This window comes from Chelonoidis abingdonii, chromosome 2 (genome assembly GCF_003597395.2).
Source record: "Chelonoidis abingdonii isolate Lonesome George chromosome 2, CheloAbing_2.0, whole genome shotgun sequence".
In the NCBI taxonomy this organism is placed as follows: Eukaryota; Metazoa; Chordata; order Testudines; family Testudinidae; genus Chelonoidis; species Chelonoidis abingdonii.
Window position 1 is genome coordinate 118,802,563 of NC_133770.1, and position 15,168 is coordinate 118,817,730.

At 45.9% G+C, this 15,168-nt stretch overlaps 1 protein-coding gene across 4 annotated transcripts in view; it reads right to left on the minus strand.

The window, feature by feature from the left end:
* Window positions 1–12,603, minus strand: part of BAG1 (BAG cochaperone 1) — a 33,588-nt gene extending 20,985 nt beyond the window's left edge. For 2 of the 4 annotated variants that reach the window (XR_012655258.1, XR_012655259.1), the window contains exon 1: window positions 12,484–12,589. Coding sequence is in view for 1 of the 4 variants with exons in the window: in XM_032765569.2 (XP_032621460.1) it covers window positions 12,484–12,526 (43 nt within the window). In the remaining 3 variants the exon portion in view is untranslated. Of the gene's footprint in view, window positions 1–8,945; window positions 8,995–12,483 lie in introns of all 4 variants that reach the window. The other 2 variants (XM_032765570.2, XM_032765569.2) reach the window with 2 other exon arrangements.
* Between the last annotated feature and the right edge of the window lie 2,565 nt (window positions 12,604–15,168).

Sequence of the window (15,168 nt, forward strand, 5' to 3'; positions counted from 1 at the left end):
AAATAGGGACTAAAAGTCAGCTAAAGCTCAGGAAGTTTTAGGGTGTCTCTGGCTCTCTTAGAGGTCTTCTCTCTTGCAAACCTCAGTAAATCCTCAGGAAGGAGGAACATGCCCCCTAATCTCTCCTCTTTCATACTTGCTGCTTTCTCCAACCCTTCACCCTCATGATCTAAGGTCTGCAGAACAGAACTCCCTGCCCATCGACTTCAGGAGGTTCACAGGGAGTGAAGATCAGTTAACACGGGGGCCTGGAAGAAAATCAGGATGGGCATTTCCTCCCTTTCTATGGGCTTCTAAAGATCTATAGAAGGAGAGGAACCCTCTCTGCAACTAACTTCATTAGGAAAATCTTTTTGTTTAGATCTATCTCTGCAAGGAAGAGTGCTCAAGATTTACTTTTTTATTTTAAAAGAAAAGTTATGTCTTCAGCAGTTATTTACTTGCAAACCCCAGCAACATGCTCAGCATAAAAAAAAAATTTGAAATTTGACTTTAATCCACAAAATTGAGTTGCTGTATCAACTAGGGAATCCAGTAAAATAAATTCTATTTCTCTCCTTCTTTGCCAATTATTTGCTAAAAAGTAGCAAAAAATGTGTTTAAAAAAGTCTATCAAATTAAGGAATTTTTTTTCCAATTTATTTCAAATTTAGTCAAAACTGTCTAGCTTGGTCCCAGATCTGACCAGTTTCAGGCCAAAATGACCTTTGTGGATGTTAGGGACAATAGCTAAATTTTGGCTTAGAGTGGAAATACAGTCAAGGCCTTAACAACTATCATCACTCCATAATATACTGGGCAGCAAATTGGTTAAATGGCTGTAATCATAAATTCACTGTGAATGGGAGTAGGCTGCAGTGGAGAGAAGTGAGTAGGTGAAACACCTCCTGGGTTAAAACTGGGACCTTTGCTTGTCAATTTGTTTACTAATGACCTAAAGTACAACTGTCCTTGTAGAGTCGCAACATTTACTGATGATTCTCAAATTGTTCATACCTTAAATGGTAGTTATCTTTAAAAAAAAAAAAATTCAAATACTAGGAAATTAGATCTAAGCAATGCCTTGTGGATTTGAAGCTGGACAAACGCTAAGTGATGCATCAGGATCAAAAAATCAGAAGACAATTTATACACTACGTTGTATACCTCTTTTCTACTTTATCCCATAAGCTTCTTAATCCTATCTATGCGCGTGTGTGCACACACACCTTCATACATACCTTCTGTCACTCTCTCACATTAACTTTTACCAGGCACCTAACAGCCAGAGGACTAAACCTGATAGTCATAGTTAAGGCTACGATTTAGTCATGGGTATTTTTAGTGACCTGTCCATGACATACCATAAATATCCCTGACTAAATTTTATTAGGGGGGTGGGGGAGAGGCTCTGCTGGGGAGGGGCTGGAGGGCTGCTGCTGGGTGGGGGTGCCTCAGAGGGCCTGCTGCTCTGGGAGCCTGCTGCTCAAGGAGGGTGCCCTGGGGCCAGTGGCATGAGCTGCTGGAGGCTGCCGAGTAATAGCTGCTCCAACCACCTCCAGGACCGCTGCTAGGGTCTGCTCCGGCCACTGCTCAGGTGGTCCCCGGGGACAACCGCATCGACTGCTGCTTCGGTAGTCCCTGGGGCCAGCTGCCCAGGGCTTCCAGAGCAGCAGCCAGTGCAGCTGACACTCGGACTGCTCCAGCAGCAGCTGGTGTGTCTGGCTGCAGGGCCACTTCAGCAATGTGGCTGTTCCTGGGGCCACCTGAACAGCCACACTGGCCGCTGCAGAAGTCACACAGGTCGTGGAAAGTCACAGAATCCCTGACTTCTGCGACCTCCATGAAAGACATGAAGACCTAGTCATAGTCTAGTGTGAAGTATGGGGCAGACTCCATTATTCGGAGGGTAAAGCCCAGGTAAGAAGCCAACTTCCTGCTTCCCAGCTGCTGGGAAAAGGAAGAGTGCTTGTCTGGAATTCCTTCCTCTTGGCTCTGTCTTTTATATCAATCTCTTGTTTTCTTGTTTCACACCTGCACCTCCGGGCTGTTGGGAGGGTAGGGAGTTTCTGTTTCGGCACCATTTCCTCAATCTCCTGGCTGTTGTGAATAGGGTCTTTCCTACAGAATAGCTCTCCTGCCTGCCTCTGCTGTTATCCCTCCCTAGCAGCACCAGAATGAAATTATGAGCAGCATCTGAAGCACTAAAACTGTTGATTTGCAGATGCAGGGAGAAGACAAAGCAGATTGCATTCAGTTCTTGTTCAGAATGTTATCTTTGCATCCACAAGGGATGCATAATTTAAAAAAAAAAAAAAAAAAAAGGAAGCTTCAGTTCTGTAGAAGTTGGTGGCACTTGCCCACAAAAAAGCTCCCTAATCCCGAAGTGAATGGATTTTTCAAGGATCATGTAAATAACTATCTGAATTAAATTACAAGAGAAAAACAAGGACAAATGATGGGTTTTTTTGTTTGTTTTGGTATTTTTAGTTCTGGGCAGCTGATATTAATAGAAGTTTCCCATTACTGCAGGAGTGTTGAATATTTTGATCTTTGTGCTCTTGGAGGCAGAAGAATCCACTGTGACAGAATTCTGAAGGAAAAGGGTCAGATATTTGAACAATGTTATTTCAGGATAGATGTGGGATTAAAAACCTAACTACAGTAACACTGACCTATCTGATTTGGTGTTAAAATGGAATTTCTCTCTAGAAATTAGTCACAGAGAAACAGGATGTTTAATATCTTTGAATTTCTTATAAGCAGGATGGGTAGCATCACCTATTAATAAGATTACCTGACACTTCCCATTGTAAAAGACCCTTTATTCAGTTGCTTATAACTTTGCCACACTTTAACCATTTGGGCTGAAGTTTTCCATGCCAAATGTCCGCTTCAGGATAAAGATTTTTTTTTTTAATTTCAACCAGTTCATCCACTTCTGAGAATGAGGCGAGAGGAAAAAATACATTGTTTTGCCCATTTCTTAAAAATATAGTGACCTCTTTAGAGCAGGATGTGGAACTCTGGCAGGGGATAGCCTTTGTGGTAGGGATGAGTCTTTTGTAAATCCACCCAAATTTTGCCAATTTAGAACCCTCTGAAAAATCATAACTCGCACAGACTCAGTGGACTTCTTGATTTTAGCAGCTGAATTCTCCGAAGATTCCATCTCCAGTGAGCATGCTCCAGCTCAGGGCTGATCAGGACTTGCAGCTGCAGCTCTGGACTGTTGTGCCAGGTCCATGGCCAGGCACCTGATCTGAGAGCAGGAAGCCCCTGTCTCTTGTGCTCTCAATAAACCCTCTGCTGGGGCCAGGCAATGGGGAGAAGAAAGCTGCCTGATTCAAATACATAGGGAACAAGAGCCAGACCAACGGGATATGTGTGGGGCAGGGGAATAGATTGGGACAAAGAACCTGAGGGGGTCAGGGCAGAAACTGAGACTGGAGGACGGGGACTGCAGGGGGGAGAAGGAAGTGGAAAACATGGAAGACACTGGGTATGTCTGTAACTCAAAGCTAGAGGCACAGACTAGGGCTGCAACTAGCTGGGCAACGAGAATGGGACTGGGAGCCAGAATGTCGAGGGGAAGGGAGAGAAGACTGAGCTCATATGAGAAGTCAGAGGAACACTGACTGGGACTGAGCAATGAGATTGGGATGAAAAACCGGACAAGTAGGGACTGGGACTGACCAGGTGAAGAGGATGGGCCTGGGACAAGAAGCCTATGGTGGGGAAGACACATGATTGGGACAAGTGGGAAGGGATATGCATAAGGGTTACAGGGATCCCTTGGATCTAGTGCCTACATACTAGTCCACCAAAAAGTACTATGTAAGATCTCTGCTGAAGGTCTGGGTCATTTTGGCCCTCACTGTGAAATGTATGTATGGATAATATGTAAGGAGTTACATTTATATTCTGAAAATTATGTTCTTAATGTCAGAGTGGGGCCGGTCACTGGAAGATGATAAACAGGTTATTTTCAGGCAGGAGACACTTATCTACCTTTCTGGCTATATGTAGGTTGAATATTGTATACTTCACAATGGATGCCCATTTATAGTCTGAGCCAAATGCTAATGAAGGGATTGTATATCTTCAAAAAGATGATGTTTACAGGAAGAAATAAACCAATGAATTTTTGGTCTGTAACAGAGACAGAGGCACTCTCTGCATCCTTCACCAAGGGCACAAGCTGCCAGCGTGCTTGTTTTTTATGAATGGAAGATTACAGCTAGTCTGGCTGTTTGAAGCTGGGAGAGAAACTTTGGGTGAGCTAATATTTTGAGAGAATTTGTTGTTAGTTAAATTTAGGCTCTAGGAAGCATATTATGATTTTATTTTACATGTAACCATTTGTTTCCATTAATTTCACTTGCTGCTTCTTGAATCTCTGTTCTTTGTTAAATAAACATCTTGTTTGTAACTATAAACATATCTAAGTGCTGTGCGGTAAGCGGAGTGGTGATCTAAGGTGTAACTGGTAAGCTGCGATGTACTGTTCCTCTGGGAGCAGAGGATCTGAGAATTCTCTGCACGTCTAGTGGATCGGGGGCTGGGTACTCTATATGCTCAGAGGACCTGAGGGTTGGAAAGTGCCTATTGTTAACCTGTAAAGACAGAGTGAGGCCTCTGGAGGCCTGGAAGGCAGTGCTTCTGTTGGCAGAGGCTGGTGGTATTGGAGAACTGTCCCACAGCAGACACAAACAAAGCTTCCTTGTGCTAATTGCAGCTGGTAGCAGGGCGCTGCACAACCTTGGGTATCCCCAGGAAGTGTCACAGGGAATGGGACAGAAGTGATCAGGTTTGCAGGGGAATGGGCAGAAGAGTTTGTGCCTACTAGACATGCTTCCCTCCATAGCCTGGAATGGAACATAAGATTCCTGAGTCTCACTCACACTCTGCTATCAGCAAATATCTGTGAAACCCACTGGCAAAGTGTCTGTCTCATCTCCCTCTAATGCTGGTTCACATAGAGGATAACAACCTACTGCTGTTTTCAGTTACTTCTTTAGCTCAAGTGGTGGATCTGGGTGGTGGATCTAAAGCAGGGGCTAGCAAACTTTTTGCCCTGAGGGCCGCATAGGGTTTCGGAAATTGTATGGAGGGCCAGTTAGGGGAGGCTGTGCCTGCCCGAACAGCCAGACATGGCCCAGCCCCCGCCCCCTACCCCCCCTCTGCTTCTTGCCTTAATGTCCCCCTCCAGAATCTCCTGCCCCATCCAACCCCCCTGTTCCTACATGTCCCCCCCCCCCAGGCCCTGCCCCACTCACCCACCCCCCACACTCCCTGTACCCTGATTCGCCACCGGAACCCCCACCCCGACTGCCCCCTGACCACCCCATCAACACCTGTCCTCTCATTCATGAAATTGCCCCCTCTCCCCCCCCTGTGGGCCCGCCCCATCACGCACCCACCCTCTCCCTGACCGCCCCGAACCCCTGCCCCTGACTGCCTCATCCAACGCCCCTCCTTCCTGACTGCCCCCCGGGACCCGTGTACCCATTCAATCCCCCTGTTCCCTGCCCTCTGACCACCCTGACCCCATCCACACCCCCACCCTCTGACCACCACCCCAAACCCCCCTGCTTCCTGCCCTCTTACCGTGCCGCCTGGAGCACCGGTGGCTGGCGGCATGGCTGGAGCCAGCCACGCCACCACGCAGCACAGAGCACCAGGTCAGGCATTGTGCATTGAGCTGAGGCTGCAGGGGAGGAGGAACAGCGGGGGAGGGGCCGGAGGCTAGTCTCCCAGGCCAGGAGCTCAGGGGGTGGGCAGGAGGGTCCTGCGGGCCGGGTGTGGCTCCGTGGACCGTAGTTTGCCCACTTCTGATCTAAAGTGTCCAACCATACTGACTGACTGTCAACATGATCGAATTTCTGCTTTTTGAGTTTGTTTTTAAGAAGCTAGGAAGTCTCTCTCTCTCTCTCACACACACACACACACACATTAAAAGAACATTATTATGGTCGCAAAGTCACAAACTCAAAAGTTATGAAATGCCAGAATTAAGGTTGCCTTGGCACCTTATAGGTCAAAGCACAGTTGCAGCTGTGGGTGCCCTGTACTTCTGCAAAAGTTTGGTTTAAGTGATTTGACTGGCCTCACATACGAACTCTGTGACACAGGCAGGGTTAGAATCCAGTTCTCTCGATCAGCATTCTACTATCTTAACCATGATACTGTCCTTTTTCGTCCTGCCATCCCCTGCCTCATTCACTACATACTTTGCAAGAGGGAGGGCGGATAGGGCCTGGTTTGCATCCGTAGCCAGGTCCATGCTTTTCACTTCCTGGCCCTGCAGAGACATCTTTAGCGTGCTGGCACACCTCTTCTTCCAAGGGTTCTGATATGATCTGCAGCTCTTTTATCTCCACCTGAGATGTTTCCCTCGAGACCTCTATGGCAGTCAGTCTTTTACCCAGATTTCCACAGGCCTGGAAGCTAGACTCCATGACCAGGTCCATAACAACCGCGGTGCACTGGAGTTGGTCGTGGCTGGTACCAAAGTTGGAGACCTCCTGGACTACAATTAGAGGGATTTGCTAGCACTTAGCCAGCTTATGGGGCCGTCCATCCCATGTCATCTGTCGTGTGCTCCAGGAGGTGAGGGCAGCTTTGCCTCTTGCTTTCCTTGAGCAGGTCCTGCAGGAGGTTGCTCCCCACCTGCCTTTCACCGCAGGCCCTCTGGAACTTGTCATTGGGCCCCTGCCCCAAAACCCTCAGAGGCCGCCCCAGACATGCATCCTAAGTTGGCTGAACACCAGCCAGCCAGTCCACCTCTGAACCATGCCCAGGAAACATCTGCATGTGCTTATGCTTCATACTTTCACTTCCTTGCCCTTGTGTCCCACCCCAACACCAAATGGCAGGACTTGTTGCTACATAAGGAGGGTGAAAAATGCCAGTGGGGCAGTCTGTACTCCATGCTGGTCCCATGGCCCACTGGGGATATCAGCTGGAAGCTCCATGATGAAACCATAAGCACAGGCATGTATCTGGCATGGTTCACAAACTCCCTTGACACCTGTCCTTTCTGTGGCAAAACGGAGACTCTGACGCACACCCATATGGAGTGTATCAGGTTACAGCTGCTCTTCCAGCTCCTCCAGAATCTCTTACTGAGGTTCCGGCTGCATTTTTCCCCACACCTCCTCATCTTTGCACACCCCATCTGTGGCCCCACAAATTCGCAGGACCCCCTTACCAACCTCCTGCTGCGCTGGCCAAGATGGCCAGCCATCATACCAGGTGGAGGAAGTTGGAGAAGGGGGTGCTCTGCAACCATGGGGCCTATTTCCATTCACTTGTACAGTTCTACCTCTGAGCAGAGTTCCTGTGAGTGGTATCCACTGACTCTCTAGATGCCTTGGAGCAGTGAGTACTGTCGGGGTACCTCCGCTCGGTGTCCCCTTCAGGTTACCTGATTTTTTTCCTATGACCTTCACTCCCATCCCTGTTTTTCCATTTGTTGTTTCCAGTATTCAGCCCGTGTCCACTGGTCCCTCCCCTCAGATGAGGCGGAGGGCCTTTAGCTATGGTCAGGCCTAAGCCCGCCATCATCCCCTCTCCTCACCCCATTTCCACAATACATACACACCTTCCAACTTCTGCCACAAATGAGGTAGCAATTCTGTAGATAGCAGCCTTCTTTACTAAAGAACCCTGATTTATCTCCAGATCATGTCCACCCTGTGCGAAGGAGGCAGGGCTCAAGTGAAAAAAAACAGTATGTGATAATGTAATGAAAGACTATTAAAATGCATACTTACAAGGCAGCCAAATAAGGCAACCTTAATTCTGACATTCCTTACTTTTGAGTGCTTGACCTTGCAACCTTAATAATGTTCCATTTAACCCAATTTTTGTGTGTGTAATTAGAATTAAATTGGTCATATCCTGCACAATCAATTTCTTGTGATTGCAGTGGTCAGAGGCATTGGCTGACCTCTGGTTCTGTTTTCAGTGCAGTGTAATTTTTGAAAGCAAGGGCATTGTGCAATTACGAATTGCTCCTTTATATTACAGATAAGAACAATTTAAAGGGCTACTATATTTCACAACGCAACTATTCCGAGAAAGGTTGATTTAATGTTGTTAAAAGCAGGATATGACATGAGATGCATGACAAGTGACTTGTATTTTATTTAAATTTTTGTTGAAATATATTATGGAAGAGTCATTCTTAGGTGCAAACTAGATACTAGCCTGGTAACAGATGTAAAAACCTTTGGATATAAAGTAATTCCCCTCGGCTGGACTGACACAAGAGCAAAATTAACACCTGTTATTTTAAAACTACCATTTAATTTTTTGAGTCAGTTTAATTTTAAATACTTTTTCTTAAAATAATGACAGCAATGGTGAAGCAAACAAGAGCCAACCAAACATGGAATTGACAGTAATATTCATACCCTGGAAGAGATGTATGTTAAACTGCATACTGGAAAGTATCTTATATCTTCCTCTGAAGTAGCTGGTATTGGCCATTGTCAAGAGACAATACACTGGATTGGCTGTGATCCAGTTTGGCAATTTCTATATTCATATAACCAGGGAATTGCTTGAATTTCCCATATGTTAAAAACACTTTTAAGACCTAGAGTAGCAGAGGACTATGGGCAAGGCTCACCCAGGGTATGGCTACACTTGGAATTTCAAAGCGCTGCTGCGGGAGCGCTGCCGCGGCAGCGCTTTGAAGTGTGAGCATGGTCGGAGCCGCAGCGCTGGGAGAGAGCTCTCCCAGCACTGCATGTAAACCACATCCTTTACAGGTGTAGCGTGCAGCGCTGGGAGCCGCGCTCCCAGCACTGCTGCCCTGATTACACTGACGCTTTACAGTGCTGTATCTTGCAGTGCTCAGGGAGGTGTTTTTTCACACCCCTGAGCGCGAAAGTTGCAGCGCTGTAAAGTGTGAGTGTAGCCATACCCCCAGTCCCCAAAAAGCCACATCCAGTTACCCGAGATTGGGAGAAGTAGATCAAGAGCTCTGGGGAATGGTTTTGGTCCCTGGGAACAAAGAGACACTTATGTTGATAACAGCCAGGGCATCAACAATACAGGAAGAGGCTCAGCTGGAGCCGCTGTCCCTCACCCACCACAGACAATAATGCCAGTATACTGTATTTTACAACTTGGCCTCTGCACGTTATTTTCCATCTACTGATTAGCTGTTTATTCCAATCTGCTCCATCCCACGTCCCTCAAAGTCCCTGGTGACAAATTCACTCTCCATGCTCTTCTCCATCCTTCCTCTCCTGCTCTCTATAGTCACACTTTTCCTACTAACTCACTCGTTAGTTCTTTAATACCCTTTTCTTGCCATTCTCTATTCCATAATAAAAAACCATGTAATTAACAAGATCTGTCGATCATTATTTTGATCAGTAGGGATATCATATTCAACCTTGGAGCTTTATGCTTTGACTGCTTGCCTTCAAACATGCTAATGTAATAGGGAAACCTGCCCACCCAGGAAAAAAGGGAGAAAAAACAACTCACAATTAGTTTCCATATACAGTTTGAGATACGATTTTTTCCCATGTCTTGTGCATGTAAGCTGGAATTTGTTCCCCTTAGCCTGGAAGTTCTCTCCCTTGCCTCAGGTGTTTTATGATGATGACTTTTAGCACTCAAGTGTCTGTTTACAGCTTTTAAGCTAATTTAAAGTTTTGACCTTGTTCCTGCCTTTTGTCCTGCTGTTTGAGTAGTTCACGGTACTTTATTATCTATGTAGCTGTGGCTAGGGTTAAGTGAAGTCTATCTTCAATTGGAGATTTTGTGAAAGATTTTTATCTGTTAACCCAAAAACCAGCCTGTCTCTGATACGTTCAAGTTTTGCAGTTTTAGAGCTCTTATAAAATATTCAACATTTTCCCTTGATTTCTGAATTCTCTGGTGAAAACATGCTCTTTCATAAACTACATTTCTCTGAGGTAAAAAGTATGCATCAGACATCGCTAGTCATCTTTGTGACTGTCTTCAGTAAAGTCAAAGTATTTAAAGATATGCTCTACCTGCTTCCCCATCACTCAGATTAAAGAAACTGACTAAATATCTCTAGTTTCTTGGTGGAGCTTTGTAGCAATTTGAAATCTTGTAAAATACTGCTTCCAGACTGTCCATTGTGAAGGCCTGTCAAAGCAGAATCTCCGTGAGGCACTGAAAAGTGCCATACTGATGAAATCCTGCAACCTTTGTTGCTTTGTTCCCTCTCTCTGCAACCTTTGTTGCTTTATACCTTCTATTTGTTCTCTTCTGGCATTAGTTAACTTCTGATAACTGCCATGTACTTATATACAGTAGGTTGCAAGGCTGCTACTAAGGTCAAGCTTCTGTATCAGATATACATTGATTACAGAATTTACCGCTCAGAAATACACACCAGATACATTCACTATAAGATCCTTTAAAGCTCCTTGTGGCTGAATAGTATAATATGGTTTACCATTCCATTACAGTGCTAAAGACTCCAGTCAAAATTGGTGCCTCATTACTCTGGGCACTAATTAAACAAAGAGAGAGTCAATCCTGCCCTGAACAGATTATAATCCAGGATACTGAAAAACAAATGAAAGGCAGGAAAGAAACACAACATTGCTATTGTCAGACACTTAGGGCATGACTACACTTGCAGATGTAGAGCACTTTGAGTTAAACCAGCCTTTGTAGAGCACAGTAGGGAAAGCGCTGTAGTCTGTCCACACTGACAGGTGCCAATGCACTGGCATGGTCACATTAGCAGCTCTTGCAATGGCCACACAGAGCACTGCATTGTGGTAGCTATCCCAGCATGCAAGTGGCTGCAACATGCTTTTCAAATAGGGGGATGGAGAGGAGTGTGACAGGGAGTGTGTTGTGTGTATGTGGGGGGGAGAGAGTGGGTTTTGAGGGGCTGAGAGCATGTCAGCATGCTGTCTTGTAAGTTCTGACAGCAGCAGACCTCCTCTTCCCCTCCCCGCTTCTCTCTCACACACACAGCATTCCACAGTAATGGTTGCTTTGTCTCAGAGCAGATAAGCATGCTGCTGTTAAACTCAAAGGGCATACCCAAAACAATGAAAAGAGTGGCCACTTAAGGGAATTATGGGACGTTTCTGGAGGTTGATCAGAGTGCAGTAATGCAACACCTCGTTCACACTGAGGCTGAGGCGCTCCAGCGGGGGCACATCAAATGTTATTCTACTTGCTGAGTTGAAGTACCAGGAGCGCTGTAGCCGTGGAGTCAGAGCGCTCTACATGCCTTGCAGTGTGGACCGGTAGCAAGCTGATGTGCCCAGGGCTCCTTTAATGTGCTGTAACTCGCAAGTGTAGCCAAGCCCTCACACACACACCTACAACTCTAGGATCGGGGGCCCTACTTTGTAAACATGAGATAAAGTCAACAAGAATGAAACTGCAGCAAAAAGCTCCTGTCAATAGATTAAATATTTAGATCATTACACAATTGTACTACAATGATTAATTTAAAAGTCCAGATGCTTATATCCTTTTTCTCAGGAGGAACATCAGCCTTCTTGAAATTTATGAGTTTTTCTCCTCTGATTTCTTTTTCTACCATAAATCAAGTACTGTTTACCTGTGGGTATTTCACAATATAAGTAATAATAATATAATGCTTTTCATCAGTAGATCTTACAAAGCTTTACAAAAGCTGGTCAATATCTTTATCCCCATTTTACAGACAGTGAAATAAAGGCAGATAGGTGAAGTGATTTGCCTAAATACACCCAGGTAGCTGTTGCTCTATGTATTTAATAAATACAGCTGCCTCCCTGTATTTATTAAATACATCAAAACTGTTGACACATTTTCCAAAAATATCTTGATTTTGGTTGTGTCAGCTGTCTAGGCATATATTCAGAAAATAGAGCATTAACTCCCATGTTACCTATGTTGGGTTTAGCTTGGTTGCACATGGGCAGAGGAGTCTACCTACCGCAAGATCAGTGCCTAAGTTATTAGTTTTGTTTCAAATATTTATTAGAGAGACTCTCTCTTCCTCCTTGAGTATAGAGCACCTGGCACAAGGAGACCAGGATCCCAGATCTGGGCTTCTGCCGCTGCACTATTCATATCAACGCAAAGCAAAAAGGATTTCGTGCGGCTGGTTCAAAGCCCTTGTGGGGTTGCCGGATTTGGCGTTTAAGCACCGCGTGGTCCAGTGTTACAAGAGGCACAGGCCGGGCCCGGTCGGTCGGATGGACGCGGGGGATATTTTGAGCCGGAGAGCGGCGCTGATCGCTAGGGACACGGGACCTGGCTGTGGCCGGGCGGGGTCTGCGGGGGGGTTACCGGGGAAAGGGCATCGCCGGGCCCGAGCCCGGGCCCTGCCTGCGGGGCGCGACCGCTCCCCTACCCGGCCACGACGGCGGGACCCGCCTCCCCCGGAAGCCGAGCGGGCTGGGCCGGGGCGGAGCCCTAGTGACACGGGCCAGAGCCAGCGGTGCCCCGGGGAGACCCGGCCTCTGCGTCCCGCGCTCCCTGGGCGCCTCTTACTGTAGGTGACGGTCACGGTGACCGGGGTCCCGGGCGCCGCCATCTCCGCCCGCCGCCGCCGCCGCCACCAAGTGCCTCCGGGGCGCGCCGGAAACAGCTTCAAGGAAGCCGCGACTGGGGACACCGGAAGCGAGTCCCAGCCCGGTCCCACCTCACGGTGACGCGGCCCCCCGGCCGCCTCCCGCCCCCGCCGGCACAGACCCCGGGGAGCCTTGCACGGGGTCCCCGAGCCCAGTCCCGGCCGGTTCCAGGCGCGCGCCGGAAATCAGGCCCTGGCGTCTGACTCTTCGGCTGCTGACGTTTTGGGGCCTGCCGGACTCAGTTTTTGAATGCTCGGGGCATGCAAATGTAGAGCCCGCCTCGCCCCCGCTTCTTGCTCTTCGGCTAATGGCCCCAGCAGGGAAGGGGAGATGCTCTAGCCCCCTGCTGGAGGGGCCAGGACTCCTGGAACCTAGACCTCAATCCTGCAACAAGTCGCTTGTGTGTTACTTTGCACACGGTGTCATCCCCTTCGCTTCAATGACACCACTCACAGGGTTAAATCGTTACAAGATTGGGGCCCTAGGGCTGACAGATCAGGCTGTAATTAAAGTTCAATTTGTGCTTTCCTGAGCTACGGCCTACAAATGTTAAACTTTTGTTTTCTGCACTTTTCTCTTTTAGAACTGGCACCCTAAGATTGTTGCACTCTATGAACATAGACCCGTTTGGTACCTTCTCTAGTAGATCTTTTTGCATTTTATCAGTGCAGGGTTCAGGAAACATTCAAGTGAAGTTGTAACACTGATAATTTTTCTAATCATATACAGAGTTGACACCGCTGTAATAAAAAAAATGGGAAAATGCCCACAAAAGGTGTAAATCAATTTTCCTTAAAATGTGCAAGTCTCCAGAACTTTTTAGGGAGACAGATACACCTAACTAGGAAAGCAAAAGGGTACCCTATGTTAACCTAAAAATCAATGCAAAGAATTATGCATCTGCAAATCTGAAAATTGAATGAGAGCCACTATAACATTTAATTGGTAGGAATATGCAAGTGTACACTTCTTGCTTTTATTCATTGCTGCCCAGAGGAAACAGGCATGTTCATTAAGAGCATTTCCATTTATAAACAAGAAAAGCACTTTGGATTATTTCCAGTAAGAGTGCAAGTATGATTACACCAACAGTCAATTTCATAGCAACTTGGAAAAAAAGTATGTTGACATTACTATTTTAGCACTTAAACTACAACAAATGGATAACTTGTTGAAAAACACCAAGCAACCTGATCTGTCAGCAGTCATAGGAAATACCACACTAGATCTGACCAGCAGTCCATCTGCTCCAATATCCTGTCTCCAAAAGCAGGTAGTACAAGCAACTTTACAGCAAGGTACACAAAGCCCTGCAGTAGATATTTATAACATGTCCCCAGGAGGTTTCTGCCTAACCCCAGTAGTCAGAAACTGGTTTATCCCCTGCAGCTTGGAGGGGATATAACCCACTCTTTTTTCAAAAAAAAAAATTATTTACTGTTATAACTCTGGTTAGATTTTTCTTTTTTTCATTAAACAAGGGCAAGCAGGGAACATTTCCCATACTGCTACTTACTTTAATGGGAAAGTGCTTTATAAGTGGAAGAAGAAAATGTTCATAATAAATACATTGTATGCAGTGTTGTAGCTGTGTTGGAACCAGAATACTAGAGAGAGAAGGTGGGAGAGATCTTTTATTGGAACAACTTCTTTTAGTGAGGGGATACAAGATAATGAATTGTCTTTCTCACCAACAGAAGTTGGTCCAATAAGAAATTATCTCCCCTCCTTGTCTCCATAATAAATATGGTAATTAATACAACTGGTCAACAATGGAACAAAAATTCTGTTGAAATTGTTTTTCCATCAAAATGTTGGATGGAAATGTTGATTGCTTTTATATTTTTAGACCAACTCCAGTAATTAACTTAGTTAAAGCTAGTAATTGGAATCCCATGCTTTCTAAGATGTCTCAAACAGAAGTTTGCCTTGCTTGCTGTAAAAAATGATTCTTGGGTATTTAGCTAAAAATCATATACAATTTCAGTTTGGGCCTGATCTACACTGAGGGAGGGAGAAGGGAATTGATCTAAGTTATGCAACTTCGGCTACATGAATAACGTAGCTGAAGTCGACATACTTAGATCGACTTAACCATGGTGTCTTCACTGTGGTGAGTTGACTGTTGCCGCTCCTCCATCGACTATGCCTGCACCTCTCGCGGCAATGGAGTACAGGAGTTGATGGGAAGAGCACTAGACGTGATGGATCGACCCCCACTGGATTGATCGCTGCCTGCCAATCCGGTGGGCAGTGTAAACACACCCTTTCTTTTTGATGGGTCCTCTATTGGGGGAGATGGGTTCTATGGCCTAATGGCTCTTTTCTTTCTGTAACTTAAGTCTAAAATATATTAGAAAATCTCCAAACAGTTCCAAAGAGCAATATTCTATGGAACTATTTGCTTCCCTTAGCCAGACAGTACTGGAGTCTCATACACAGGAAACTGGATTAGCCAACAACTAATGCAATGGGAATACAGATTTACAGTGATCCTAAAGATATCTAATTTTTGTTGTCACTTCACAGTCTGTGTAAAATATTTGATTCCACGTTGAATAGTTTAAAAATATCAATCCTGTAATACGTTTTATTTACATTTCTT